The following is a 25,569-nucleotide window of genomic DNA, read 5'->3' on the forward strand; positions in this document are numbered from 1 at the left end:
ATTCCCTCCTATAAGTAAGGACAAGGACAAGGTACCTCGAATGTCTACTCTTCCCTTGACGCGTCATTTTCAAGCCAGACCCTTCCCTTTCCTTTACTTCGGTAGGCTCGATGAGTGCTGCCGATACTCGCGATGCGTATGTTTGTTACGATCTGCAATCGCGAGCATTGCTGACTGACGTCTTCGTTTACCTGCAGTTTGATTCACAACTATCTGGAGCTGGCCCCTATCAGTATGTCTGGCCTTCCATTGGCGGACTGGAGTTTATTGACGCTAATAGTCCTTTCAGCGTTTTTATACTACGACCACGCTCTGACGTTCTCAGAGGAGGTCCGGCGGATATGGAGGGCCCCGCTATCCAAGGGGTCACTATGGTTCCTGTTCAACCGATATCTCGCGTTCTTTGGTATGGGTACCCTCGTTCCTAACTATAACGACGAAGAGCCAGACTTGATGACGATTCTAGGTAACCTCGCCATATTGTTCGTCACGTTCACGAATTGGGTTGCTGCTACCAAAGTGAGGGATCCTCTCTGTACCCTATGATTCTTGCTGACAATTCTACAGCGGCAAGTACAGTCTCGCAATACGCCCCCGCTCTCTCTTTACCGACCTCTATTGCTGCTGCAGGTGTGAGCATTACGGTCTATTCCGTGAGTTACTCCTGTTAGTGACGCAGATCGTCATCTGTGGTTGGTAGACTATTCCCGTCGTATGCTTCTCGACCATGCAGTGCTGACTATAACTGTCGAGATAGTGATGTTGGGCTTGCGAACATGCGCATTATATGGGAACACTCGCCGCGTTATCTCTGCATTCGTGGGATTGGTGCTTGTTCTACTCCCACCTGCTGCTGTAAGTGAACGCTCGTATCTCGTGTATGCGCCACACGGACTGAAGGTGTCCGATTCGTTAGTTCTCTTTGACAGGGCCTCATAGCACCGTCGTGCCGGGCGTTCAGGGATGCCACCTCGCCACCTCCAGAGTCTCGTGAGTTTCAGATTTTGCAGATGTGCGTATGAATACTAATGGAAGATTTGTAGAGGAATCTGTACGTCGTAATGTCGTCCGAAGATTCCGCGTGTCTGAACATCCCACAGACCTTGCCATTGCTTGGGAGGTCCTACTCGTCTACGACATAGTAATATTCACGCTCACCGTCATGAAATCGTGGCGTACGCGTCTGCGGAGAGATCGACCGTTTGAATTCTCAAGGAGCTCGGTCCTCGACCTCATTGTTCGGGATGGTGAGTCCTCTGAACGCTTATGTGATCTGTTCAAGCTGACACCGTCGTAGGTGCTATATATTTTGGGTAAGAACGATACATTGGGGGCTGGTCAGCTCGGTATTCATCTCTTTCTTTAGGGTTATCACAGTGACCAATGCCATAAACATCCTGACACTTTACGTGAGCGCCTTCTCTTTTATTGCTCCGTGTCTTGTTGCTGAAGCCTTTCTTTAGGTGTGCCCGGTGCGTGCCTCCTTACCATCCGAATCATGGTTTACTGACGGTCCATGACAGCCAATATTAAAAGGTCTCTTGTCTACAGTGGCCAGTTGGTGAGTATGCCTACAACTCTTCCGATCTCTACCCGGCTGACTTTTGCCATTCTTAGTGTCAGCGTAACGATGGTGTCACGACTGCTGCTCAACCTGCACAGTGCCGTGTCCCCTATACTCGAGCCAGACGATCTTACGGTCGATAGCACTTCGCATGGGGGTCTTACCATTCTAAGTGCAGGGACAGACGAGCGGGGATCTCACTCGATGTACGAGACTTATGAGATGCGGGTAGGGCTTGCGTTCTGACTGTCGAATAGATGATGTTGTACTTATTATTTGTATTTGGCTGCCGGTGGCCTGTATTCATCACCCCCTTTCTGTATTATTGAAATGTACACTCTTCAAAAATATAGGGGGGTAGTCATGTGTGATCGCGAATCTTGACTCCGGCGCCCGTGAATCGTCCCTCCCGTTGCCCTGCTGTCTGGCCTTACTCTCCGCCCTCTTTCCTCCTCAAAGAACACTATGTAAAAAGGTTAGCAAAACAATCCTTCGAACCGGGATCGAACCAGTGACCTCGGGATGGATTTTGAAAGATTGCCAATTACAGTCCCACGCTCTTCCAACTGAGCTATCGAAGGATGAAAGATTTTGTGGAGGAGACAATATGCCCGCCATCCGCCACTGCCCGGTATCATGTGTTGGTTAAAGTTAACGTGAATGGCTCATCTTCCCCCACAAGAGCACAAAAAGATAGTCCTTCCCCTCACAGCCCATGTGTAGTCATTCGTTGAAGAATTTCAGAATGTGCATGCGCTGTAGAATGTCGAGAACGAACGTGCGCCACACTCCGACTGTACTCCGCCGCGACTTTCAAGGTCAGCGAACAGCACACATCTACTAATAACCCCCTTGCTTTCACTTTCGAGTCCGCTAACCTACACAATCCGAACGTGCCCCGACCCCCTGATTAGATGTCATGTCTTTAGATTTCTCCCGCTTTCGGACTTCGAACTTTATGCACCCGCGTCGCATCCATCCCCTACTCTAACATTGAGTTCCACAGTATTTACCAACTCCCTCTCGTACTGTAGATAGTTGACTAGTACCTACTTTCAGCGCCCCTGGCTTTCGCCGGCGCTATACAAATGCAATTGATTTAAAAAAATAAAAAATAAAAAAGAACAGCACACATCAGAAGCAATGGCATGTTTTCATCGAACGATATGCAATGGAACTCTAGTAGTAGATTGATTGAAAATACCAATGCAGTGCATATCGCGGTGAAGACCAATTTTTGAGTGAGACCGATTCGCGAGCTATGCACTGAATTTTACTAGGTTAGCGTTTTGCGGTGACACAGTTTGGACACAGTCGGAGTTTGTAATTTATAGTATACCGTAACGCCATTTCTTGTGCTTTGCAACGGCTACCGTATAGACAAGGGCTGCATGCATAGTTGTGAGAGGTGAATAGTCCTAGACTCCGTTGGTCTCGAAATCCAGACTCGAGGATCGATGAAGGCAATCGGCGGAGAACAGGATGGACGCGTCGCTGGTTCGATCCCGACGCATTGCAGTTCGTAGGTGGATGGTTGCTAGCTGTACGTCGCCGATTCGACACCGCCGATGTGAGCGTCACACGGAAGTTCATGTCGCTGGTTCGATCCCGACACAGGAACAATTGAAACGGAATCCCGTCGAGTCGACGGTTCGATCCCAGCGTAGAAATAATCGGAGTCTGTCGCTGGTTCGATCCCGGCGCAGAAGTACTTAATCAAAGTAAACTATCTCGATGGCTCGATCCCGGCTGAGCAGAAAGACAGAGGGTTCTGTTGCTGGTTCGATCCCGGTGTGTCGCAAAACTTGCATCTGGCTGGTCTTGCATGATGTTGCCAAACCATGCCTGAACATCCCCGCCAGGGAAACAGAGCCTGATCAGGGTTCCCGAGCTTTAGAAAGGGGATGAGCGGGCTGGTCAGGCCAATCAGGCCTGATCAGCCTGACGGACCTGCACAGGCGTTATACGGCGTGTTGCGGGCTGAGCAGTCCTGACGACGATATATAGGAATAATAGAAAAAGGATTTTTCATCTTTTTGTACCTCTCCTTTTACCCCTCTGTAGTATCCTTTTCTTACTCATGTAGTGCTCTTACCTTTATTCCTTACTTTCCTTACGAATTGTACTCGCTAGAAGTCTCTTATAGACCACAAGTATCAGGCCAGCGAGGGATTCGAACACCCGACTTGTGTTATGCTGCTCACGTCCTTGCGTTGGAGTCGCGAAACAGACCACTACGTCATCGCGGAGTGGTCTGTACTGGAAATGCTCTAAATATATCGTGTTCTTTCGTGGCGCGAAATGCATGCCCACAATGCTCCGCCAGATCTTTCACCCCTCATCTTCCCTCTCTTGAGGTCGAGGCGGCCTAGCAAGGTCCCTGTAGTCCAGTATACTATTTCAGCGATCAGACATGGTCAGGCCTCTTCAGCACTGGCCAACGGCACCGGAGCTATGTACAGACATTATTAGCCAGGATCAGCCCTGCTCAGCCGATGGCTCCAAAATGACCAGTCCTTGCCAGTCCTGCTCAGCTCTGTTCAGCAGACGACTTCAAGATGACCAGCCCGCACCAGCCTTGCTCAGCCCTGCTCAGGCCCGATGTGGGCTGGTCCGGTCATGCACGCTCCCTGTCAGGCTTCGCTATGGCTGACCAGCCAAATGCAAGTTTTGCGACATGGCATAGAGATAATCAAATCCTGTCGCTGGTTTGATCCCGGACATACGGCAGTTTTTCCTAAAATCACATCGCTGGTTCGATCCCGGTTCACAATAAGCGAATAAGTATGCTAGCTGTACACCGCCAATGCGTCAATACCATGTGCATGCTGGTTCAATCCCGTCAAACGGTAATCTTACTGTACTATGCCGCCGGTTCGATCCCGGCTCGTAGCCTGTAAGCAGCTATGCAGCTACTATGCGTCGCTTGTTCGATTCCGACATCGAAGATGTATATTACACTGGTGCTCTAGCGTGACCCACTGAGCGGGCTGCCGCCAATACTACATCGTTGGTTTGATCCCGGAAAGGTTGGGCGGTTCGATCCCGACAATGGCCAATTCCACGCCCCCGTCGCTGGTTCGATCCCGACGTCAATGATGGGTAGACTGATGACCCTTCACTGGGGAGTTACGGCCAAGTGTTTTCTTCACGGCACCAGTTCGCTGGTTCGAGCCCGACAGATTGATACATTGCGCCACGGGAGAAGAAACGGTTTATTGCACTCGATGGGCCGCATCGCAAACTGCACACATCGAGTGACGAAGCGCATCCCAGAATTGCGTATTTTGATAACATGCCCCCCGTGATGCATAAGTAAAGAAGCTTCTATGGGGTTCTGTGGACAAAATCCGCACCCATTCCGGCTGCTAGTTTCTAATAAACTGCAGCAGTATAGGCATCGGGGTTGATAAGTGGCCGCTCATGAGTATTACATCTTCACCTCAGTCTCCTTCTCAGTGAATTGCACACTCCTGCCAGACTGCTCCCATTGATCTGCTCCCTTCACCGTCTGATACGGGGGTAAGTAACCTTTCCTCAACTCCCTCTTCGCATCGGAATCCATACCATACTTCTCGTCCCTCTTCCTCACAACTTCAGGATCGAGAGGATGATCCGGGGTATAAGACATCATGAGGCTAGGAGGTCCGATGGGTAGGTCTGGGTGTTCGTCGATTGCCCAAGTGTGAATGGTCTTGCCGTAGGTTTTCTGGAGCTCGAGCATGGCCGGCTGTTCGGCGGCGTCCGTTATGACACCTATCATTGAATGTAAGATGTTTGAAGAAATTCGAGCAATGCATGGGAAACTCACCTGGAACGAAGTTCTTGGGCTATTCAAATGCCTTAGCATTGTGGATTGAAGAATTAAACAGAAGTAGCTGCACTCACGACCAATTGGAGGATGCCACTTTCAATCTCATACTTGTGGGTGTGCCAGTACTTCTTTTCTTCGTCCGGGAGGCTGACGAATACCTATTGAGCCGTCAGAAAGTTCATAACGGATGTAGTAGGTCACGATACCTTTTCTGACACGATGTACTCGATCCCAATGAGTCTGGCATCCGGCTCATCCGAGTCATAGATGACGCATTGGTGAACGTCAGGGGACAGATGTTTGCAATAATGATGCGCTTCGATGTGGCGAGTACGGTCATGTCTAGCGGTTCAGGTTCTGATAAGACACCTCGAGCAACTAAAAAAAAGAAAGGTGCACTCACGAGTAAACGTGGAAAGCGCAGAGGTGTTGATGAATAGCGTTGATGGGCTTGAAGCTCATCATTGCCTCACCGGCAGTATTGAATGTTTCGGTGTGGTACGCTTGCTGTTTCGTTTCGGCGTCCATGGTGATTCGTTGCAGCAGCGGTCGAAGAGTAACAAGGAGAAAGGGACATATATAGGGGCATGTACGGAGTGCACTTGACTCGAACTCATATATAAAGTCATGAGCGGAGCAGGAGACATGACGTCGCCCCCGCATCATACACCATGCTCAGACCCTCAGAGTCCGCTTTAGTCGAGGATGTATACAAATATATTTTTAAGAAGGCCACAGATTGTGGAACGATTATGTATCCGCAAGAGAGACACGGCTAGTCGAGGCTCAAACTGGACTGTGCTGGCAAGAGGGTTCCAAGCACGATGACCAGAGATGAGCAACGCAGTGCCTTCGGAGAACCAGCAGGTCGTGACAGGGGGTCGGCCACTTCAGAAAATGATTGAGCGTCATGAGCTAAGAGACTAAGCTATTTGCAGACCTCGAGAGTCGAGAGGAACGAAAGAGGAGAGCAAGTGAGTCCCGACGCGTCTTGAGTCGCGCCTGGTCGCGCCGGCCCGGACTTTGCCGAAGACGCGCTTCATTGCTCACTGTTCGCAACGACGAGCACGCCCCTCCCTAATCCGCCCCTAAAATTCAGACGGTGAGCAAAGATCATGTTCTTAGACACGTCTAGCGCGTATACAGAATGAGAGAACGCGTCCTAGGAGTGGATGCAGTCGCGTTGTATTGGATGAAGTACTGATCGCGCCTCTCTAGATGTCCGCCACTATCGAGGAAGTTACTTCTGACCACTCCGACCATGAGGGTCACGACCACGGAGCCGTTGAGGACCCCACATCCAATGCCGCTCTTGAGAAGATCCAGTCTCGCTCAGAGCGAAAAGCCAGGAAGGCTCTCATCAGCCTCGGCCTGAAGAAGGTCCCAGGCATCACCCGTGTCACCATTCGTAGGCCCAAGAACGTACGTTTCGCGTTGCACAGATCGCACCTGTCAGATTGACCAGTACACTAACCCTCTGGGGCATTGTACAACAGTTCCTGTTCGTGATCGCGTCGCCAGATGTCTACAAGTCGCAGAATAGCGATTGTTACATCGTTTTCGGTGAGGCCAAGGTACGTCTTCTTCCGCCATCGTTCCAAGTGTACACTTTCTAATGGTCGATATCAGGCGGAGGACGGCAACCAGCAGGCGGCTGCGATGAACGCTGCCCAGAGCGTTGCTCAGGGTGGCGGTGGTTCCATCCCCAACCTTTCAGGCGCAGGCGCTGCTGCCGATGATGATGATGATGATGATATCCCCGATCTCGAGGCACCAGAAGAGGAGGGCCCCGTTGACGAGACTGGTGTCGAGGCGAAGGACATCGAGCTCGTCATGCAGCAGGTCAACTGCTCGAGAGCAAAGGCTGTTCGGGTATTGAAGGAGAGTGGTGGTGATCTCATCAATGCCAGTGCGTCCTATCTTCAGTTCTTAGAGAGAACCATGTCTGACGGCTTTTGCGTCCCTCAGTCATGGCGGCGAGCGAGTGATTGTCTTGTTTCTTGTTTCATCACCGTACCTGTATTTTGCATTTGCTTTCCAATAACCCAGTGTGGCACCATGGACAAAGTCTTGAACCCAAGTCACGCCTCAAAACTCGATGCCTCCGATTTCCGTTTATCATTTGCACCATCGACGCAACTCCACAAAATAATTCGACCTCTCCCATCCGTCTTGAACGATCTCTACCCCTTTCGTCTCACGAAGGTCATCCTGAATTTCCTCACCCGTTCCAATCACCAGTCCCATGTCTTTTATGGCCTCGGAAGCTAGATCGGCAAGTTCACCTGCGGCGAACATATGATAATAACGTTCAAATCGTTTGGGAGCCGGTTCTTCCATCCCGTTCGGCACAGGAGTTCCCCTATTCTTGTCCTTGCCTCGGTTTGTCTTTGACCCTTCGCGCGGCTTCGAGCTTGTGAGAACCCACGGGACGAAGACATCTTGCCCCCTCTCGCTGGCGGACTGCACGTCTGCCGGGTCGGGCTCTTCAGTTTCAGGTTTAGTCTCAGGGATAGATCGTTTTGACAGTTCGTCTTGCTCGATGGCCCAAACGTATATGAGAATACGACCATGTTCTGAGTTCACTGACTCGAGCAACCTCTAGGTGTAGCATCTTGACGTTAGACGTACATCTCAAGTATTGAAGTAGTAGGAACCCACCTGTACAGCGAGTTTACGACGTTCATGATTCGCTAGATGGTGAATTGTGGCAATAGAAATGGCATAGTCCTGACAAACAACGTGAGACTAAACTTTCTGCAAACTCGAAGAGGTAAAATACACGCACAAATGCCCCATTCCGCCATCCTTTGCCTAAAACATCGCCCCAGACAACTTCTCTCAGAACGGCAGTCTTCGTTTCACCCTCAACCGTTCCAATCCCAGCCACTCGCGCAGCCTCGAGCAAATTTCGAGACCTGTCCAAGCCGATAGTCCATATACTCCCAGGGCGCTCGAGCGGAAGTGGAAGATACTTGCCATTTCCCGTGCCGGAGTCAAGACCTATCCAACCTGTGGGGATGAAAGAAAGGAAGGTTGCGATGATGGGCCAAGGCTACAGTGCCACGAGAGAGCTGGAAATTGAGTGGCACGTCGGACGAGATCATTGGGGCTAGACAGACTTTATATCGCGTAGAGGCGAAATGCGAGGCAATCTGGTCGTAGACTTCGTGAACATGTTTCGCTTCGTAGGCTGCGGGATCTTCGTCGACGATAACTTTGGTTACTTTGTTTGAGGTTGAGGTAGACATGGCTGCATGGATGATGGTGGAAGGAGAGCAAGATTTATTGTGTGGCGAGCGTCGATCCTACATTCTCGTGGCCCCTTTTTCAAACGAAACCCATCTCCTCATCCAACAACCGTCGAAAGCGGCTTCCATCAAAGGCCGGGAAGGGCTTGATAGTCGAAATATCGAGCTCTCGTATGGTCCGCGCCAATTCTCTGAGCACATTCTCAGCTTCCGCTCGAACACATCGGAAACGTTGAGATGACCATCGCACCGAATATTGGACGCTTTTAGGTGTCCCAAGTCTGCTAGGGCTTTCGCTAATTCCTCTTGATGATTGTCGAGTAATGTGGGGTTGGGTACGACAATCAATGCTTTGCTTTTCCTCAGCACGTCAAGAATGGTTCCAGATCCTGCCAATTTACCATGTCAGGGATCTGGTCCGAGGTAAATATGGCCCTCACGACGGACCTGCATGGCTCACTACCAAGTCCGCTCCATTATACTCTTCTTCCAGAGAGGGTTTGAATCTCCACATGTCGAGCCGTATGCCATCTCTCTCCAACGTCCACGCTGTTTCGTTCGTGACGAGACCGGAGGAAGGGTCCAATTGAGAGTTACCACATTGAACTACAATATCTGTATATCCTTTCGCATTGAAGGCGTGAAGGACGTCGTCAGAAAGCACTGACTGGATAAGCGAGTCGAATTTCGTTGAACCGACAGTGACGAAGACGCGCATCGCGCTGTTCAATCGCGAGGGCCGGCCAAGACGCGTTCGGACGAATTTCCGTCGGTCGATGACTCGTCCGCAACAAGCTATGAGAAATGTTGCCTGTTTGTCTTCAAACTGCTTCTCCCTCCATCTCTTGTCTACGTTGCACCCTCGTTTGCTTTTGAGACTTGATAGTAATCGATCATGGGTTACACTCTTTGCGTGCTAGGTAATTCTCGTCATTGTTCTAAAGGTAAATAACAGCTGAAGCGTACATCTTCTAGGATGCGGTACGATGGGTATTGCCATCACATCTGGTGTACTTGCTAGTTTGGAGTCTCGCAATCCGTTACACGGGAACATCCATGCAAAATGGGAATCACATACCTCGGGGACATCTACCCCAGTAGTCGGTCCCGATCTTGATCATTCCCTGCCCTCTCGATTTATCGCCTGCGTAAAACGGGAGGAGACGGCGAGGAAGCTTCAAAGGACTTTCGCAGAATTGCCTGGGCTTTCTGGTCATACTGTCGAGGTCGTCGCAGACCAGAATGTCAGCTCAGTTCAACAAGCGGACGTCGTTCTGTTGTGGTGTGTGCCAGCCAATTTATCGTCCAGGCCGAGAGAAATGTAACAGTGTACATAGTTGTAAACCCCAGATGGCATACCTCATTCTTCAAGAAGAAGGCATTAAGGAGGCCCTCGAAGGGAAGCTGTTGATCAGTATCCTCGCAGGTGTCACCATCCCCCAACTCTCCAATTGGGTTCTGCCCAGCACAAAAGTCATTCGCGCAATGCCAAATACCCCGTGCAAGGTGATATAGCAGTCCTCTGCCCCATCTCGTCGTTCTGACCCCTTGTTATTGTTTATAGATTCGGGAAGGCATGACCGTCGTGTCGACGCTCCCTCAATCGGACTCTGTAGAGCTCGACCGTGCCATCATCCTCAAGATCTTCTCTTCCATAGGCCGCTGCCGTTTCCTTGATGAAAAACACTTCGACGCGTGCACTGCGGTCTCTGGTTCAGGACCTGCCTTCGCATGCTTATTCTTAGAGGCCATGGCTGACGGAGGTGTGATGATGGGCTTGCCAAGAGCAGAGGCTCTCGAACTTGCCGCACAAAGTACGTTTTCCGCGAACATGACGGATCGTCATTCAGCTGAGCTTTATATATTCGCAGCCCTTCAAGGTGCGGCTAGGATGGCGCTGCAACCGGGAGCTCACCCCGCTCAGATCAAGGATGCCGTGACCAGTACGTCTATTCACAGCAACTTCATTCGGTTCACTGATCACCAATTCATTTGAACAGCTCCAGGCGGATGTACTATCGCTGGCCTGCTTACTCTTGAGGATGGGAAGGTGCGGTCAACGATTGCACGAGCAATTCAGGTAGCAACAGAGCGAGCTAGTGAGCTCGGACAGCCTGCCAAATAACTCGGCGGTTCATACTTCTGTCCTCGATAATAAGGGAAGGAATCGCCAAATAAACAGTGGCATACCAAATGGTTGTAACATCCACATTCAGTGCCATACGCCACAAGCGAACGGTTTGTATCTGTCCTCTTTGGCGTCGGTAAACATACACTTCGGAGCTCTGTTGCGCTATCTGTACTTGGAGCAATCTTTCGTTCTCAGCTCTGTTACCTCTCCCGCTCCGCCTTAGATGTGCTATGGTCGCACGAGTCTGATAATGTTCCTCAAACGCTCATTACAGCTTACTTTAGCTGCCCCGCAGTACTGAGCACCTTATTTAGCTGGAACGCTATCGGCCCCGATTCTCACTCACGCTGTTGCGCTCACAAAATCATCGATAACGTAGGGCGCGGGCTTCATATTACCTAACCTCGAATGCTAGCGGTGGGCTACATCAATACTGAATCAGAGTTCTCCTCTTCGTCTCTGCATTCCGGAGGCAAACATGTGACTTACCATAACCGAACTCCAAAGGCTCGCATCCCAACTCGCATTTGTATAAGGTGACATCCACAGGTGAGTATTGACCTCGCCTGTGGATGTGTGGTATGGTATCACTGTCTCTGATCCAGTCACAACGATAGTCATCTATTAATGCTTCGCTATCCTGTGTCTTGTCACATACGCTGTCTACGATCCGACAAATCAGATCTTTTCCGGGCTGGCATCTGCAGCTCAGGTATGTATTGATGTGCTATAACTTTCGATTACAGTGCGCCCTTCGATGTGGGTCCTTCATCGAGCAAATGGCTATCTACCTGATCATATATCGCTTGGCTGAGGGTCGAGCGTGGCGCAAGGATCATATAGGATACCCTCAAAACAAGGCAATATGCCCCCAAGTCAATTGTTCCGAAGAATGGTATGTCAGGAAACTTTTCACAGCATCGGATCAGAGTGCTGATAGGCAATCACTGGTTTGACCAAGATTTCGAGGATAGGCCCACCGGCAGTTCCTCTGGCTCCACTTCCGCGAATGAGGATGAAGGTCTACATGCTGAGTCGAATGACACTGCCAAATTTGCATGATTTCGTACTATTAGGTGTAAGTAAACTATTATGTCTACGGACAATGACTGGAACATTGATAACTCTCCCGAATCTGCATAAACCTCTACCAGAGATGCACGGGACGAGCCTGAGGCGAGTGGGATACGACCACTGTATCCTTACAGACAAGGCCATGGTCACTCCTCATATTGTGTCATGTGTGTAACTCGCTAATCCACTGTCGCTCACACATTATGACTTTATTTCGAAAACTGAAAGAGAAAAAAACTTACGAGCCTGCCAATAAGTGAAATCCCCAACGACCACGGCATCTACCACCTCGTCCTGGGCAGCTATAGCCTCGATTTTGATCGGGAAGAAATCGTGCCCATATATATGGCGGGAGAATGGAGGAATCGTGCACTCAGCGCGCACTAGGTAGGGGCCACGTTCGCCTTCACGGACCATTGAGCGGATTCTGGTGGCGATTGCTAGATACCCGAGGACCAGTCGTATGCGTAGGGGGCGGTCGGGGTCGACATCGAAGAGGGTTTCAACAGCGAGGATCATCCCGTCTTCCCCTTCGCAAGGATTGAAATCCAGGATGTGAAATAAGCCCAACTCCGACCTTACGAGCACAGGACGCCCGGCATACACCAAAGGGTTTTCCTGTCGTGGTTGTTCGGGGATGGCGATTGTAATGGCGGGAGGCATGGGGCTGTCAGGAAATCAGACCACTGGGGAAAAAGTAAGCATACTTCTTCCATCGAGATGACTGATGAACACTTACATGAGATGTAATAGGGCTGTAGCAGCGGGATGAGATGAAACTGAGTTACGGGGGAGATGAACAGGGTGTGAGTCGCGAGCAGCACTGTTGATCTAAGCTTGGATTGTGCTGTGTGTGTACGTTGGGCTTATGGAGGGGGAAGTATCGAAGATGTGGGTCGCAGATAGATAATCTGGCAGTGAGCAGACGAGGGATCTTAAAAGCGAAGGAAGGACAAAGGGAAGGACGAAAGAGAAAACAAAGCAACATGAACAATAAAAGGGAGTGATGGAAATTGGAACAAAGAGCGGGCAACATGGCGCACAGGGGAGGTGGACAAAGCGTAATGACTACTGTTAGGGGCATCATCGATATCGCCACCGTCGATCAGCTGAACGTGTACAGCCTGGCACTTCCTTTCATCATATTCGCGATACTTATCCACCACGACACGGTGTATCCCAAAACGTGATGTCCTTTCTTTATTTTGGTATATCTACAAATTAGTCCGCGTGTTCATAAGAGATTAGTAACGGAGTTCAAGGACCACCTCCAGGTTTGGTTGAACTCAGCGAATCGGCGAGTAACAACAGAGCCGAATAGTTATAGGGCTAGCTCTAGAGCTACAATTAGTCGGCATTGACTGCTTCTCTTTCAACAGACAGATAATATCTTGGATAGCGAGCGAACAACATACTAGGGTGTTCAAGTAATGTAAAACACATGTGTAAGGTCGTGAGGGTACTACATAGTACTGTGTGGTCTAGTCGTGAAGTGCGTCGGCTGAGTTTGTGGAAATGATGTGCTCGTCACGACATGGTGCGGGAGTCGTCTTATCCATCTCTGTGGAGGATTCCGGTCGTGTCTCTGTTCTACCGGATGAGAAATGAAAATTTGAGGCCTCTGATAGATGTCCTAGTTCGACGTCTTCAAAGTCATGGGATATGGATCAATGGACGGCACAGACGGGGATGTACGGGTTGCGACACATACCTGTAATGGCCATTTTAGGGACACCGTCGTTAAACTGCATACTGGTGAAGGTTGCAGAGGACGGTAAGGAGTCTTGTCTCCATCCCCGACCATCTGCTAGTCTGTAGATGATCACGTAGGTAGCGACTTGCTGCACCGAAGTCAAACTCAGTCAAGTTGATTAGCCTTCCTGATTGGTTGCATGGACTTTACCTGGACAGAAGAGGATACTCCAAGCCAGATTTGAGCTGTGGTGTCTGACACGGCATACGTAATCAAGAACAAGAGAGCGAACACAGAGTACACCGCTGCTCAACGTGAGAAAGCGTTCAGTAAGGCTGACATGCATCGAGGTATGCGACGGTGTACCTGCTGACTCCACGAGAATCATCCCCAGTGTCACATACTGCCGTGCATGGTCCGCGTCTGCCAAGGGTTCAGAATCAGTGCCAAGCAGTGTATGGAAAAAATCATCTGAAAGTCCAAACGTACTGAGAGCTGCTGCTATACGACGGCGATATATATACAGTCTAATAACAATGAGAACCGTCAAGATGACGTTGACTCCGAGACTAAGCGTATAGTAGGCGGTGCCGAAGGCTAGAGGAGTTTCTGCGTAGAAGGAAAGCCCAGGTTTGCCTATATTGGCTTCCGTCAACCACTACACACACAGCAAATCCGAGACTTTCTTACTTGACTGAAGCGTCCAAAAAGTTCCCATGACTGAGCACAAAAGCAAGGGTAAATTTAGTGTTTGTTGTTACAGAAGATGATGGACCATAATTACCGAAGGAAGCAAGGAGAATGATGGAGGGGAAAAATATGGCGAGAAAAGCTTGAAACCGGCTTGTCGCCGCCCAAATAACCCAGCATCTCCATAGCTGTTTAAGATATCAATGGACTGTATGCACAAGCAGCTGAAATTAACTCACCACTAAGGAATCGCAGAGGAACGTCATGACGAACAGAGTGGCTTCAAACATCACATTCACAGCGAGTTGTTGTGTCGCATTGAAGTAGCTATAAGGCCCACCCGGGTAGTTGCGATTGTCAACATACATCAGCTGAACTGTTCTGGTCTGAACGCCAGTGAAGATGGATTCCACAACGAAGAGGAGGGTGATAAATGCGAGCATATAACGAGCGTATGCTCTCGTCCTCCATTGACTGCACAGATAGAGCGCGCATGCCACATAAAGGACCACTTCCATCCCTACACATGTGTTTTGATTAGAATAATTGGATCGGAAGGATGGATCATAGACAGCGTACCGTAACCAACCCCAGCAAGCAAGTCACCTGCTAGGAAGTAGCGTTCTGTCACGATGGTCTTCTCATCCTCATCTGGCCCATAGGAGGTGCTGTTACTCATTTCCCGGAAGCTTGTGTCTTTGTGGCGTTCAAGTAAGATCAAATTATCAGTATTTGAAGAAGGATGTAACGGAGATTGAGCAACCCACCGGCAGAGATAATCGAAGTAAGACTGACAGCTGCAGTAGAAGTAGGGCGTAAAGCGGGGAGGAGAGTGGGGAAACCGCACCTGTCAAACGCACGTTATGTATGTCTTGCAACCACTGTATACTAGCCTAACCTACCGCCGGCTCCGTCTGACAGATGAGAGTAGCAGTCGAGAGCTCGGCCGGTTCATGTGCCTCATGCTATAACACGGCATCGGACCCTAGATGGCTTTAGATGTGACCTTGGGAGTTGATCTGACTATTGGGCGATCTCTTGGCTCCTGGTTGGCGTCTCTGTAGAAGTGTGGTTAGCACCCGGAGGCATTAGCCTGCTGGGTATCATGGCACGCACTATTTACGATATAATACCAAATTACCGGAGGACGTTAACGCTGGAGACGGTCACACCAGAGTGCTCAACCAAGTTGTGATATATGCTCTTCATCTAAGTAGGAGATGAGGGTGTATGACGATGGGAATACACGGAGGTGTACGAGGTATGTTTGGATTCATTTGAAAGCCATCATTGGACTAAATCCGCATCAAGCACCACGCAGCAACACCGTGTTCCAAAAAAAACGCAGGAGCCGGAGGAGAAGTTTCATCCACACCACACCACCGCCCAGTGTCACAAAGAGGACCAATGGGAGATCACAGCGTGTACTTATACTCAGGTACGCAGCAATGTACACATGGTTATACAGGCCGGCGATCGCTGTGAGGCGCCGAAAGGTTCGTAAGGCACCCGTGATGCTTAAGAGTCGATGAGGTTTGTGGCACGAATGACAGTATCTGTCACCGTCAAAAACATTCCTGCACATTGGTGACAAGGAAATGGCAAGAAATGAGCCTCTTATTCCAAAGATTGGACGTGGTGTTACGTTGCACCGAGTTCTGAAGCGACAGTCAGTACTCGCAAAGTGAGCAAGCAATCGATATATCAACCTTACCAGAAATGGCGTTATGACGGTAACAGCGACCGTCCGCTGCTGATCTGTATGCTGGCGAGTGACTGCGTCTCGAATCCTACTGCATGAGAGGGCAGACCTCGGAGAGAGTGAAACTCCTACCGCGAGGTCAAGCATTACGACGCCAAGAGTCGACGTATCTCCACCCCGGATTGTACCGGATAACCAAACTGGTGTAAAACAGCAGCGCACAGTACCTGCTTGGTACAGAGATCAATGATAGCTTGGGTTTGGTTCGAGTGTTCCTCGGTGATAGACAGGGACTTTCACGCTCGAAAAATACCTTAGCAGTGTGATGCAGAGCTCCCGTTCATTGTGGATCCTCAGTCGGACCAAGTCAGACCGTGTTTGTGGAAGTAACGGTACGGGAGTTGTTGCAGATCATGATAGGTTAGCCAAGGCAATGGTAGACTCATTAAGATTCGACTACTTACCCGTGCATCACGGGGTCGCACACTCCAAGAAAGGAAAGATTGATTGAAGATGTTATGTTTATTCTCGAATCAACAGTGCTGCTACACGTCACAACGTCGATCGTGAATCATATTACATAGGGATGTATCTCTCGTTTCATCTTCGTTCACCTCTCCCAGAGAGTCAAGGATCGCGAAGACCAAGAGAGTCCAACGGACAACCATATCCTTCTTGCTCCTATAAAATGAGAACATAGCGCATGGGTTTTGACGCTGTCCAGAGTGTTGAGGAGCGGGTACACTCAAAAAATGGAAAAGCCAACGAAGGTGAAGATGCAAGGGCCTTAGGCAGGTTGAAAAGATATATATTGATTTTTTCATACTGTGGTAGTCGTGAACGGTCAGACATACGAAGATAGACAAGGATCAAACCACGCACCGTTAATTACAAGATGATCCAAGTTCGACCGACTACCGTTCACCACTATGCACGACGATGCCGTGTCGGATGGCATGTATCCTACGTGTGAACCACTCTCGCCATGAAGTCTCCTGGTGAGGAAGACGAGAGAGGCAAAAAAAAGCACAGGCCTCGGTACGAGACCAGGAGTTGATCTTGCTCCCAATAATGGATGCCTCTTCGTAGGGCAGCGATGAGACATCAAAGTGAAGGAGGGAGCGTTCTCAAGAGTAGTCCCACACACAGCACACACAGAAGCTCAGAGTGAGATGAGAAAAAAAGAATAGAATACTGCTTGTAGAATACAGATACAATGCCTGTGGATGAGCAGATTGATCAGGACCGACCACGACGCGTCGATGACGGGAAAACAACGTACGATAGCGATCCAGAGCAAACAACTTCACCGGTCTGTGCAATGGAAAAGGCATTAGTGATGGCGATGAAGAATAAGAAGAACAGTAGGCGCACAGAACTCGTGAGTCTCGTCTGTCCTCTTGACCGTTTGCTGTTGAGGACGTGGTCGACGGAAGAAAAAGAAAATCACGGATTAGTCAGCTTTATGTGGACAGGAACCAAACAAGGGACAAACAAACGTACTTTCCACGCCTCCTCGAAGTCGATTGGTAGAATGACGTAGCGGTTCTTCCTGACGGCTGGAATGGATTATAGCATGAACAATGTTGGACTGCAAGTACGTGATACTCAAACATACCTTGAAGACCCGCAGCTTGAGTGATTGATGCAATTTCAGCTGACGACAGGCGGTCAGGACGAGAAACATCTAGATGGATTCACCAATTAATGAGTATCATAGGGCACAAAGAAAGGGAAATACGCGCACAATCTTCCAAGTCCACGTCTGGGCCAAGGTTCATCTTGCTCGTTGTTGTTTGGAAGATCAAGCGCCGTTCACGACGTGACGGCAGTGGGAATTCGATTTTCCTGTCCAACCGACCAGGACGAAGCAGAGCGGGATCCAAGGTGTCTGCACGGTTGGTGGCCATGATCACCTACAAGGACATTAATTCAATCTAGCGTTCATCCACCGTCCAAAGAAGTGGACTCTACCTTGACGTTGCTCCCCTGATCGAAACCGTCCATCTGGTTCAGCAACTCCAAAAGGATACGCTGCACTTCACGATCGGCACCCGTCTGAGCATCGAACCGCTTGGTGGCGATAGCGTCGATTTCGTCGATGAAAATGATGGCGGGAGCGTTTTCTCGTGCTAGACGGAAGACGTCACGGACCATACGGGGACCTTCACCGAGATACTTCTGAACGAATTCAGAGCCGACGACGCGGATGAAGGACGCGGTGGTATGATGGGCCACAGCTTTGACAAGCATGGTCTTTCCGGTACCTGTAGGATGTGACGAGCTGGTCAGACATCACCCAGGGAGAAACGCTGAAGGGACTAACGAACCTGGTGGTCCGTATAGCAAGACACCTCGTGGAGGGTCAATACCGATCTTCTTATACAAATCGAAGTGAGTGAGCGGCAGCTCGACAGCCTCCCGAATCTCCTGCTTCTGCGTGTCCATCCCACCGACATCCGAGTACGCCACATCCGGCTTCTCCTCCTTCCCCAACATCGCGATGGAGCTGTCGGCTTCCGGTGGTAGAATGTCGACCAACGCATTCGAATGCCTGTGCAGCGCTACACTGGACGAAGGCTTCAACAACTCCCTGTCCAGTGTCGACAATATCCGCACAACGTAATTAGAGCCTGTTGTTGAGCCTACGATACCGGTGTACTGGTCTATGGGTTCGAGAAATTGGCCAATGACAAGTGGCACGGATTGGATCCGCTTGACTTCTTCTTGAGCGCGGATGAGCTCGCGTTTGAGATTGGCCTGTTCGTCCTTGATGTAACTTTCTTGGATCTCAAGCATTTCGAGGTGACGAGCGAGCTTTTTGTATTTGATATAGAGATCGTCTTCGTCCTCGTCTTGTAGAGTTTGGAGGAGACTGGTCTTCTCTGTTACGACAGAGTTAAAGGTGGGCTCCTGTAACGGTTCGATGTAAGTTCACTGCTTGTGATGGTATATTGAACAGTCAGCAAGAGTCACACCTCTCGCTGTATCTCCATTGCGACCTCGGCGGTCATGGTCGAAAATTTGGAACGGTAAGAGTTGAGGGACGAAAAGTAGAGTCTAAGTGAAGTCGATGTCTGCTTGGACGAGAGGCTTACGCGGCGTCACCGTGGACGCGTCGCGTGAGAACCAACTTCCCTGTTTGGTCGCGCCTTCTCCGAACGCGCTTCGAACAGTTCAGTGAAGTCTCGTAACAACTCCCACTCGTCTGCGTGCAATATTATCTTTCTTCAAAACTGTGCAGAGCTCGACCCACTATGGCTAACGTCGTGACTTCCCTTGACAAACCCTCGAATTACAAAGATTCGCAGGCTCGCTATGATCGGAGACAACAGAATGATATGCTCTCCCAATCCACAACCTTATACGTATGTTCTCTTCACCAGAACTTCAGCGTTGAGGCGGCCCCTTCTCGATATTCAACACATAAATGGCATGCTCATTTCTGCGACTTGGATACCAGGTCGGCAATCTGAGCTTTTACACTACTGAGGAGCAGATCCACGATATATTTTCAAAATGCGCCAACCCCGAGGACGGAGGAGGGGTCAAGAGAATTATCATGGGTCTTGACAGAAACACCAGGTTCGCCTTCTTCATCAATGCCTTTTTGTCTTGTTCTTAGTTCTAAATTCTTTCAAAGGACACCATGCGGTTTCTGTTTCGTAGAGTACTACACGAACGCGGAGGCGCTCGCCACAATGCGCTACATCAGCGGCACAAAACTTGACGAACGTATCATTCGTTGTGACCTGGATCTGGGATACCGAGATGGTCGGCAGTTCGGACGTGGAAAGAGTGGCGGCCAGGTAATCCAGTCCTCCGTCTTCTTATTCTCCCGGTCACTCATGTGTGGCGTGTGGTACACCAGGTTCGAGACGAGCACAGACAGGACTACGACCCAGGACGTGGCGGCTGGGGTGCACAAGCTCAACGACTCGAGATCGAGAGGCGACGCGAAGTTGAAGCACGTTATGCGGATACTGAACCGGGAGGACCCGTCGCAGCTGGTGGTGAAGACTGGAAAGACCAGAATACGGCTCCAGAGTCCACTCGCAAACGTGAACGGTCGCCCGATGATGATGCCAATGAGGGCTCAAGACAGGTGAGTACTTTTTTTCTGAAGTTTGTGCTGATTGCTCACGACGATGACAGCGAGCTCGGATGGGCGACACATTGGATCAAGATGAGGGCCGGATGTGAGGTTGAGGCTGTCATGGTGTTACACTTTTCTTCTCGTTCTGTTTCTTCGTCTTGTACCGTTGCTGTAGCAGTCAGCTCCACGCCTTTTCCGTAATTACGACTAGCGTTCTAACACGATGATGAGGAGAGCGTGCACGGATTATAAATTATACTACAAAAAAGAACATGCAGATCAATGGATGACGTGCGCGCGTACGACGTAGTCTTCGCCCCAGACTTCCGGCTGGAACCAAGTTTTGTGGACATTTCGGACGAGCCTGTAGGCCTCCGAGGGAGACGACAGTCGTACTAGCAGTCGAGCAGATGATGTCGTCGGAAACCGCCTACAGTAAACCATTAGAAATGTGTGTGTTCTCTCTTATCCGGTGGGTGCAAGAAAGGGACCTGATGATGAGGATATTCAAAAACTCACGGTGGGTCCAATTTGACAATTTCGCCCTGTCCTCCACCCAACTTATATCCCTGTATCCAACTCCGAACACCCTCGACTGTGATTTTGCCTGGAAGACCCCATAGGACGACACATTTCTCCGTGTCGAGAATGCCACCCTGGAGGCCATCTCCTGTGACGATTGCCCTTTGTGCTGCCTCTGCGCGACCGGCCACACCTCGTGTTCGAGCAGAAGGTGGTGGCGGAGTGAATGCGCTAGGTCGAGGAGAGACCGGATGGCCAAAAAGAGCAGCTTTTTGGAGGGCGTTCAGGGCTGGTCGTACCATTTCAGGACGGGCGACCTTAAGGTAAGCTGTACCAGTCGGACTGAAGCGTTTATAGTTCAGGGAGACTGGGATGATTGTTTAGGAGCTGAAGGAGAAGTGATCAAGGTAAAAGAACGCACCATCGACTACATTTTCAACATTATACTGCCTAATCATGCGGGAAATGTCACCAGGAGTAGTTGTTCTAGGAATGTCATTGAGTCTGATGGCCGAAGCTACGATAGAGTGAGAGTGAGCGGAAGCATAGACATGAACCAGATCTCACTCTCTCCTATCATCGAAACTCCGTGATTTTGTGATCTGCTGAGATTGTTTCGAAAAGCCGTTCGAAGCGTAGCAGAGCCAGCAGAGGACATGGCGGAACGCGTTCAAGTCGTCGATGGCAATTCCCGTGAGTCTCCGCAACCGAGAAACTTGGCTCGACACAAGCTCCACACCTCCTTCAACTTTGCACGACCTATCCACGAACTCTATACATAACGCCTTCCCCGAGATACGCCAAGTTGAAGTTATCGAGCCAGCTCCGCGGGTGCCTGGCTGGCAGCCTCGCTTCACCCACTCCATTGCGGCTTCACGGACGGACACCATTGCAGATCTACTATGGATGACCCAGATTTGCAAGATTTTGCATTGCACACTACCGTCCCATGAAAACCACTCGGATACGCATAAAACCTGGCATACGAGCTACTATACATGTGTTCTAAAGGTCTATGTACTCAGATATTTTTTTGTGCAGAGGACAAGACTGCCAGAGACATGCCGGTGAAGGAGCTGGTTTGACCGGGATATGCAAGGTTTCCGAGAAATTTAAGCTCTGCTTCTTGCATTCGCGGTCGTTGTCGACAGCGTCGAAGGCCCATGCTGAAAGTATGATGGTTTTCTTTGGACAGAAGGTAGATAAAATACTGAGTATGTTGGCGAAGAAGAAGTCTGACCGGCTATGCTGACATCTTCAGAGCTACGGTCTGGGACAACTTCATTCGACCGTGCCAAACCAGATCGAACTATATTGGACCTCAGCCGAGCCCGGCTGAGTTCGTCCACGTTCAGCGTACGGGCTTGGAGCGGCGAAAACTCTGGCAAACTAACTCAGATTTCGTCAGACCTTGGACAACTTATCGCACTCAGATCCCAGACAACCTCGGAAGAGTTCAGATGAGCTTGTTGCACCTAGTCTGAGCTCATGAGAGCTCATAAAAGCCTGATTAAAATTAAATTGGTCATTGTGGTGAGTGAGAACTTGCTCTGAGCTGGTACAACTCTGGAAGAGTTGCGCGACTGAGGTCCACGCTGACGCTGGAGGACTAAGTTCGACAATGTTTTCTGAGCTCCGCCGAGCTCTGCCGAACGCGTCTGAGCGCGTCGCTAGTCCGAGTCCGTTTTTCCGGGCAGCCGGACCTTGGGGAACCGCAGACGGCCCCGTCGAACCTCGTCCGCATTTGTCCGCGCTCGGCCAACCTCGTCTGACCTCAGACGAGTTCAAACAACTTCGCCGTACGTGGTTCTCTTTCGTCCTCATTTGTGTGATCTCGTTTTGAAAATCACTAAAGGACTATTGTCCGAGAAAAACCTTCATATGAAATAAAGTGCGTGCAATATATGGCCGACACTGTATTAAATGGCCCACCGGACCCCTACAATTAATTGTACGATTTTGCGCGGTCATATGGCTCCAGGGGACCCAATGCAAGAATCTCCCCGCCAGAAAAGGTGCCATTCGAGATGATTCTGCTTTTCTCCACTTCCACAAACTCGCACTATCGACAAGATACTTTGCTGTGCAGTATATATAGTACACCCAAGTGTACACAATTTTTCTCAAGACAGAAGTATGAGTGGACAGGTGTAGGGGAATTTATCTTTGTCGATATTGCATATCTGGGTCATCTTGCAAATCTGGGCAAGTAGGTATACAACTGGAGGTGGTGTATATGTGCTACTTGTGTGCTTGTAAGGGGATAGGAATGAAACATACAAAGCGGCCGCGGAGCGGCCTGAAAAAAATAACACATCTTCTTGGAAGTATAGAGAACGTACAGAAAAATGCTGGGCACGAAGCGGCAACCTGAAAGAGCAACGAGGAGAGCTGGGGCCGTTCGAGTGTGGGCGGGTGGCGGCTCGAGGTGCGAGCTGTGTGACGCGGGCGGAGGGATCGTCTTTCAATCTAATTGTATTGTCTTTTTTTGCCGAAGGAAGGTCTCTTTGGGACCCTGCTGTTTGGGTTGTCGTGCCAGCCAAACCGCTCGCAAAGCGAAGGCGAGGAGGGAAAAAGACGATCCAAAGGATCAGAAGACGATATAGCCGCGGGCGCTCAAGCGGTAAACGAGGCACTGTCCATCAATCTTATCGCTATTCGGCAGCTTCCAGATACCCCGGCATTACCTCAGATCTATCAATCATGTCACGCCGGCCAACTTCGAAGGATTTCTGAGCTGTTTTCATTGCTAGAGGCCCTCCTCCTCCGATACGAACATACAAACTAACTACCTAGGTGCCACCCAAAGATGTTCCCGTCACAACAAGATGCTCCCGGCACTTGCCGTGTGACAAGAGCGTCTTTTCCTCGGGAGAAGGCCGTGGGCAATGAAGCGAGCAATGCGTGCGATAATGACAGCGTCGCCGGACGTTCCGAAGCATCCGAAGCATTCCGAAGGACCCACAAGGACTATCATAAGCTATAGTGATCAATTATAATGGATCCCATCCCCTATAGGGAGAGAGGAACCTTTGTAAATGGAGTTCTTCTTACTAGCAGGATCATTTATAAAGGTCTTACATGTACGCCTGCTCCTCCGAGGCCTTTCCTGCCGTACTGCGCTTCGAGAGCGTTCCACATCTCCTTGGCAGTCGACTTGGTGTCAAGCATCTGGCCAATGGATTTGGTAACGCAAAGGCGGATCATGCCCATGGCTTTCTCGTCATCTTTGTCCCACTCAAGAGCGGCGGCAGAAGACGAGGCAGCATTGCTGGACGACGTAGTCGTTTCACCAGCTTGGGTTCCTCCAGCTGCACTTCCACCGGCCTGGGTGCCAGTGCCAGTGGTGGCGCTAGGAGTGGCAGTAGCCGGGTCAGCAGCAGCCTCAGAGGGGCGCGCGACACGCAGGACGTAGCCGAGACCAACAGAGCAAAGGCAGGCGAGCATCTTGGGAGCCCAGGAAGGAAGGTTTGTACCATCGAAGACGGGGACAAGCGTAGTGAGAGTAGAAGACATATTTCTTTACCCGTGACAAACAGTTGCGACAATGTCTGCAAACTGTTGTACATGACGTCAAGCACTCATATTGCGATATTGATCTCAGCGATTGAGGCGACGTTCCAGGTAACTGGGAGTTTTAGACTGCAGCCGTTGAAGGCACTGTCATCAATGTCGACCCCGAGAGAGGTTATGTAATGGAATGCGGACGCACAAGATGCGTATGGGAGCATATGGTTGTGGTGAGAGCCACATACTTATGTAAGTCAAAGTGCCACTTAGCTTTTTGGATTCTGGAACACATGAGAAAGCTAAGTGGCACCAGTCATCATGTGACTGGTGTGGCTCCTAATGAGCCATGTTCAACCACGCCTTGGAGGACGCTGTTCAACACCCCCCTCCCCCCCTACATCCGGTTTTTTATTTTATTCCTGCCACCCCCTTGCCGGTATCTGCCACTCACAAATGGCCTGCACTGAGTTTCGGACAATGATGAGGCCTATATCAAAGGGTAGTATCAAATATCATTAGCATGACTGAAAAATGAAGGAAAAGAGGGGCTAAACAGAAACTAAGGTATACGGCGCGACCTTACACCACACATGCTCCCCGGACGAGACGCGTCAACTCGCGCCGGCAATTGCCGGGTGAGTTGATGCGGATGTTTAATCGACGTGATGACCTCACGTCATGTGGACAGCCACGTGGATGCACAGTATATAAAGACGAGGCTATCTCAGGCCGACCCCATACCACGCTCTATGGCCCCCACCCACAATGCCGTGTATGCCTGCGGCCAGGTCTGTGTTCGTTCATGCGCCCATCCTTACCTGAGACCTGACTGCGTCTTATTGTCCTGGTTTAGTCGCAGAGCTCATCTACACGGATGTCAACTGATCGCCCCCCTGTCGATCTTCCCTCGCACCACCCTCTCATCCCTCCCGAATGGACTTTTGGCAAGGAAGAGGAGACCAGCATCGACCCTGAGAAAATACTTGCCCAAATTTATGCCGATCCCGCAGCCGTCCTTGTAAGAAACATTATAATGGAGTGCGGCAAGGACGCTGAGCTCCATTGTAATGTTTGACGAGTATTGCCGCACAGCCACACCAGGCCCTGGCACTCTGTCCGGTCACTTTCTGCACCGGTCAAATTGGGAAAATCACCAGTGCATTTTCGGGTTTTTGGTATAAAAAATACCAGGGGCAGGGTAGGGACCGGGATGGGGTGCTGGGGTGCTGGATAGGGGGTGGGGGTAGATGGGTAGCAGGCTGGTAGGGTGCTGTATACATGAATTGGGTGGGTTTTGGCTGGGATTTGGGTACTGGGGACGATACTGGGTGTACTGGGGTAGTATTAGGTGCGATAAAAATCGGGGAAAACAGGGAAATAATAGTAGGGATGCTAGGATAGGCCTAGCAGGTGCTGGTTTCTGGTTTGTTAGGGGGTTAGGGGGTGTTTTGGGGGTGTTTTGGTAACTTTGCGAGTTTTGTGATTTAGAACGAATGAATCACATTGCTGGGTGTCGTTTCAA

At 50.2% G+C, this 25,569-nt stretch overlaps 11 protein-coding genes and 1 non-coding gene across 12 annotated transcripts; 4 read left to right on the plus strand and 8 right to left on the minus strand.

Annotated features, from left to right (window-relative positions):
* Positions 1-110: 110 nt before the first annotated feature.
* Positions 111-1,810, plus strand: STEHIDRAFT_153740 (uncharacterized protein; the record flags this gene model as incomplete). Its single annotated transcript, XM_007300926.1, has 13 exons — positions 111-136; positions 198-232; positions 290-535; positions 568-666; positions 758-855; positions 917-990; positions 1,044-1,051; positions 1,101-1,247; positions 1,298-1,313; positions 1,367-1,409; positions 1,464-1,472; positions 1,524-1,561; positions 1,618-1,810. 13 exons carry the CDS (start codon positions 111-113, stop codon positions 1,808-1,810), a joined length of 1,032 nt encoding a protein of 343 aa, XP_007300988.1.
* Positions 1,811-2,052: 242 nt separating this feature from the next.
* On the minus strand, positions 2,053-2,145 carry STEHIDRAFT_t96. The gene has a single exon. It is a non-coding gene; the product is annotated as a tRNA-Tyr (tRNA).
* Positions 2,146-4,990: 2,845 nt separating this feature from the next.
* Positions 4,991-5,946, minus strand: STEHIDRAFT_118992 (DUF1264-domain-containing protein). Its single transcript, XM_007300927.1, has 5 exons — positions 5,782-5,946; positions 5,585-5,720; positions 5,453-5,536; positions 5,376-5,394; positions 4,991-5,320 (listed from the first exon to the last, which is right to left on the minus strand). The coding sequence occupies exons 1-5, from the start codon at positions 5,904-5,906 to the stop codon at positions 4,995-4,997; spliced, it is 690 nt and encodes a 229-aa protein (XP_007300989.1). The 5' UTR covers positions 5,907-5,946; the 3' UTR covers positions 4,991-4,994.
* A 650-nt stretch (positions 5,947-6,596) lies between these two features.
* On the plus strand, positions 6,597-7,366 carry STEHIDRAFT_153742 (nascent polypeptide-associated complex alpha subunit; the record flags this gene model as incomplete). Its single annotated transcript, XM_007300928.1, has 4 exons — positions 6,597-6,800; positions 6,875-6,952; positions 7,008-7,287; positions 7,347-7,366. The coding sequence occupies 4 exons, from the start codon at positions 6,597-6,599 to the stop codon at positions 7,364-7,366; spliced, it is 582 nt and encodes a 193-aa protein (XP_007300990.1).
* Positions 7,367-7,496: 130 nt separating this feature from the next.
* Positions 7,497-8,629, minus strand: STEHIDRAFT_153743 (uncharacterized protein; the record flags this gene model as incomplete). The annotated part of the gene is made up of 4 exons (XM_007300929.1): positions 7,497-7,979; positions 8,040-8,108; positions 8,167-8,433; positions 8,501-8,629. 4 exons carry the CDS (start codon positions 8,627-8,629, stop codon positions 7,497-7,499), a joined length of 948 nt encoding a protein of 315 aa, XP_007300991.1.
* Positions 8,630-8,708: 79 nt separating this feature from the next.
* On the minus strand, positions 8,709-9,364 carry STEHIDRAFT_145112 (glycosyltransferase family 1 protein; the record flags this gene model as incomplete). The annotated part of the gene is made up of 3 exons (XM_007300930.1): positions 9,077-9,364; positions 8,880-9,018; positions 8,709-8,820 (listed from the first exon to the last, which is right to left on the minus strand). The coding sequence occupies exons 1-3, from the start codon at positions 9,345-9,347 to the stop codon at positions 8,709-8,711; spliced, it is 522 nt and encodes a 173-aa protein (XP_007300992.1). The 5' UTR covers positions 9,348-9,364.
* A 79-nt stretch (positions 9,365-9,443) lies between these two features.
* On the plus strand, positions 9,444-11,647 carry STEHIDRAFT_145113 (pyrroline-5-carboxylate reductase). The gene is made up of 6 exons (XM_007300931.1): positions 9,444-9,549; positions 9,605-9,911; positions 9,967-10,135; positions 10,194-10,443; positions 10,501-10,572; positions 10,630-11,647. Exons 1-6 carry the CDS (start codon positions 9,525-9,527, stop codon positions 10,752-10,754), a joined length of 948 nt encoding a protein of 315 aa, XP_007300993.1. The 5' UTR covers positions 9,444-9,524; the 3' UTR covers positions 10,755-11,647.
* A 290-nt stretch (positions 11,648-11,937) lies between these two features.
* Positions 11,938-12,706, minus strand: STEHIDRAFT_118998 (uncharacterized protein). Its single transcript, XM_007300932.1, has 3 exons — positions 12,588-12,706; positions 12,063-12,531; positions 11,938-12,001 (listed from the first exon to the last, which is right to left on the minus strand). Exons 2-3 carry the CDS (start codon positions 12,495-12,497, stop codon positions 11,981-11,983), a joined length of 456 nt encoding a protein of 151 aa, XP_007300994.1. The 5' UTR covers positions 12,498-12,531; positions 12,588-12,706; the 3' UTR covers positions 11,938-11,980.
* Positions 12,707-13,098: 392 nt separating this feature from the next.
* On the minus strand, positions 13,099-15,114 carry STEHIDRAFT_92491 (uncharacterized protein). The gene is made up of 10 exons (XM_007300933.1): positions 15,066-15,114; positions 14,797-14,908; positions 14,457-14,737; positions 14,312-14,405; positions 14,218-14,247; positions 14,017-14,163; positions 13,894-13,950; positions 13,738-13,832; positions 13,546-13,675; positions 13,099-13,479 (listed from the first exon to the last, which is right to left on the minus strand). The coding sequence occupies exons 2-10, from the start codon at positions 14,894-14,896 to the stop codon at positions 13,316-13,318; spliced, it is 1,098 nt and encodes a 365-aa protein (XP_007300995.1). The 5' UTR covers positions 14,897-14,908; positions 15,066-15,114; the 3' UTR covers positions 13,099-13,315.
* Positions 15,115-17,099: 1,985 nt separating this feature from the next.
* STEHIDRAFT_119000 (26S proteasome subunit P45) lies at positions 17,100-18,938 on the minus strand. Its single transcript, XM_007300934.1, has 9 exons — positions 18,898-18,938; positions 18,250-18,832; positions 17,894-18,186; positions 17,667-17,835; positions 17,538-17,606; positions 17,423-17,478; positions 17,294-17,330; positions 17,202-17,233; positions 17,100-17,139 (listed from the first exon to the last, which is right to left on the minus strand). Exons 1-8 carry the CDS (start codon positions 18,931-18,933, stop codon positions 17,226-17,228), a joined length of 1,251 nt encoding a protein of 416 aa, XP_007300996.1. The 5' UTR covers positions 18,934-18,938; the 3' UTR covers positions 17,100-17,139; positions 17,202-17,225.
* A 201-nt stretch (positions 18,939-19,139) lies between these two features.
* STEHIDRAFT_119001 (RNA-binding domain-containing protein) lies at positions 19,140-21,204 on the plus strand. Its single transcript, XM_007300935.1, has 8 exons — positions 19,140-19,287; positions 19,383-19,504; positions 19,563-19,728; positions 19,791-20,024; positions 20,075-20,445; positions 20,535-20,904; positions 20,959-21,054; positions 21,105-21,204. The coding sequence occupies exons 1-5, from the start codon at positions 19,177-19,179 to the stop codon at positions 20,120-20,122; spliced, it is 681 nt and encodes a 226-aa protein (XP_007300997.1). The 5' UTR covers positions 19,140-19,176; the 3' UTR covers positions 20,123-20,445; positions 20,535-20,904; positions 20,959-21,054; positions 21,105-21,204.
* A 2,399-nt stretch (positions 21,205-23,603) lies between these two features.
* Positions 23,604-24,053, minus strand: STEHIDRAFT_153750 (uncharacterized protein; the record flags this gene model as incomplete). The annotated part of the gene is made up of 1 exon (XM_007300936.1): positions 23,604-24,053. One exon carries the CDS (start codon positions 24,051-24,053, stop codon positions 23,604-23,606), a length of 450 nt encoding a protein of 149 aa, XP_007300998.1.
* Between the last annotated feature and the right edge of the window lie 1,516 nt (positions 24,054-25,569).

The sequence above is a fragment of the Stereum hirsutum genome (genome assembly GCF_000264905.1).
Source record: "Stereum hirsutum FP-91666 SS1 unplaced genomic scaffold STEHIscaffold_3, whole genome shotgun sequence".
Taxonomy (NCBI): Eukaryota; Fungi; Basidiomycota; class Agaricomycetes; order Russulales; family Stereaceae; genus Stereum; species Stereum hirsutum.

Excerpts from the sequence above, each read along its gene's own strand:
- STEHIDRAFT_119000 (XM_007300934.1), bottom strand. The coding sequence starts at position 18,933 with ATGACCGCCGAGGTCGCAATGGAGATACAGCGAGAG. Across the intron at positions 17,836-17,893 it reads ATCAGGGGAGCAACGTCAAG|GTGATCATGGCCACCAACCG; the intron begins GTAGAGTCCACT and ends ATGTCCTTGTAG. Across the intron at positions 17,331-17,422 it reads ACTTCGAGGAGGCGTGGAAA|CAAACGGTCAAGAGGACAGA; the intron begins GTACGTTTGTTT and ends CGTCCTCAACAG.
- STEHIDRAFT_92491 (XM_007300933.1), bottom strand. The coding sequence starts at position 14,896 with ATGAGTAACAGCACCTCCTATGGGCCAGATGAGGATGAGAAGACCATC. Across the intron at positions 14,406-14,456 it reads TCCTCTGCGATTCCTTAGTG|CTATGGAGATGCTGGGTTAT; the intron begins GTGAGTTAATTT and ends TATCTTAAACAG. Across the intron at positions 14,164-14,217 it reads TTTTTGGACGCTTCAGTCAA|GCAAACCTGGGCTTTCCTTC; the intron begins GTAAGAAAGTCT and ends AAGCCAATATAG.
- STEHIDRAFT_118992 (XM_007300927.1), bottom strand. The coding sequence starts at position 5,906 with ATGGACGCCGAAACGAAACAGCAAGCGTACCACACCGAAACATTCAAT. Across the intron at positions 5,721-5,781 it reads TGCGCTTTCCACGTTTACTC|ACATGACCGTACTCGCCACA; the intron begins GTGAGTGCACCT and ends CTGAACCGCTAG. Across the intron at positions 5,537-5,584 it reads AGTACATCGTGTCAGAAAAG|GTATTCGTCAGCCTCCCGGA; the intron begins GTATCGTGACCT and ends ACGGCTCAATAG.
- STEHIDRAFT_119001 (XM_007300935.1), top strand. The coding sequence starts at position 19,177 with ATGGCTAACGTCGTGACTTCCCTTGACAAACCCTCGAATTACAAAGAT. Across the intron at positions 19,505-19,562 it reads GGTCTTGACAGAAACACCAG|GACACCATGCGGTTTCTGTT; the intron begins GTTCGCCTTCTT and ends ATTCTTTCAAAG. Across the intron at positions 20,025-20,074 it reads CCAATGAGGGCTCAAGACAG|CGAGCTCGGATGGGCGACAC; the intron begins GTGAGTACTTTT and ends CGACGATGACAG.
- STEHIDRAFT_145113 (XM_007300931.1), top strand. The coding sequence starts at position 9,525 with ATGGGTTACACTCTTTGCGTGCTAG. Across the intron at positions 10,136-10,193 it reads TGCCAAATACCCCGTGCAAG|ATTCGGGAAGGCATGACCGT; the intron begins GTGATATAGCAG and ends TATTGTTTATAG. Across the intron at positions 10,444-10,500 it reads TCTCGAACTTGCCGCACAAA|CCCTTCAAGGTGCGGCTAGG; the intron begins GTACGTTTTCCG and ends ATATATTCGCAG.
- STEHIDRAFT_118998 (XM_007300932.1), bottom strand. The coding sequence starts at position 12,497 with ATGCCTCCCGCCATTACAATCGCCATCCCCGAACAACCACGACAGGAA. Across the intron at positions 12,002-12,062 it reads AGGCTCGTAAGTTTTTTTCT|ATGACACAATATGAGGAGTG; the intron begins CTTTCAGTTTTC and ends CGAGTTACACAC.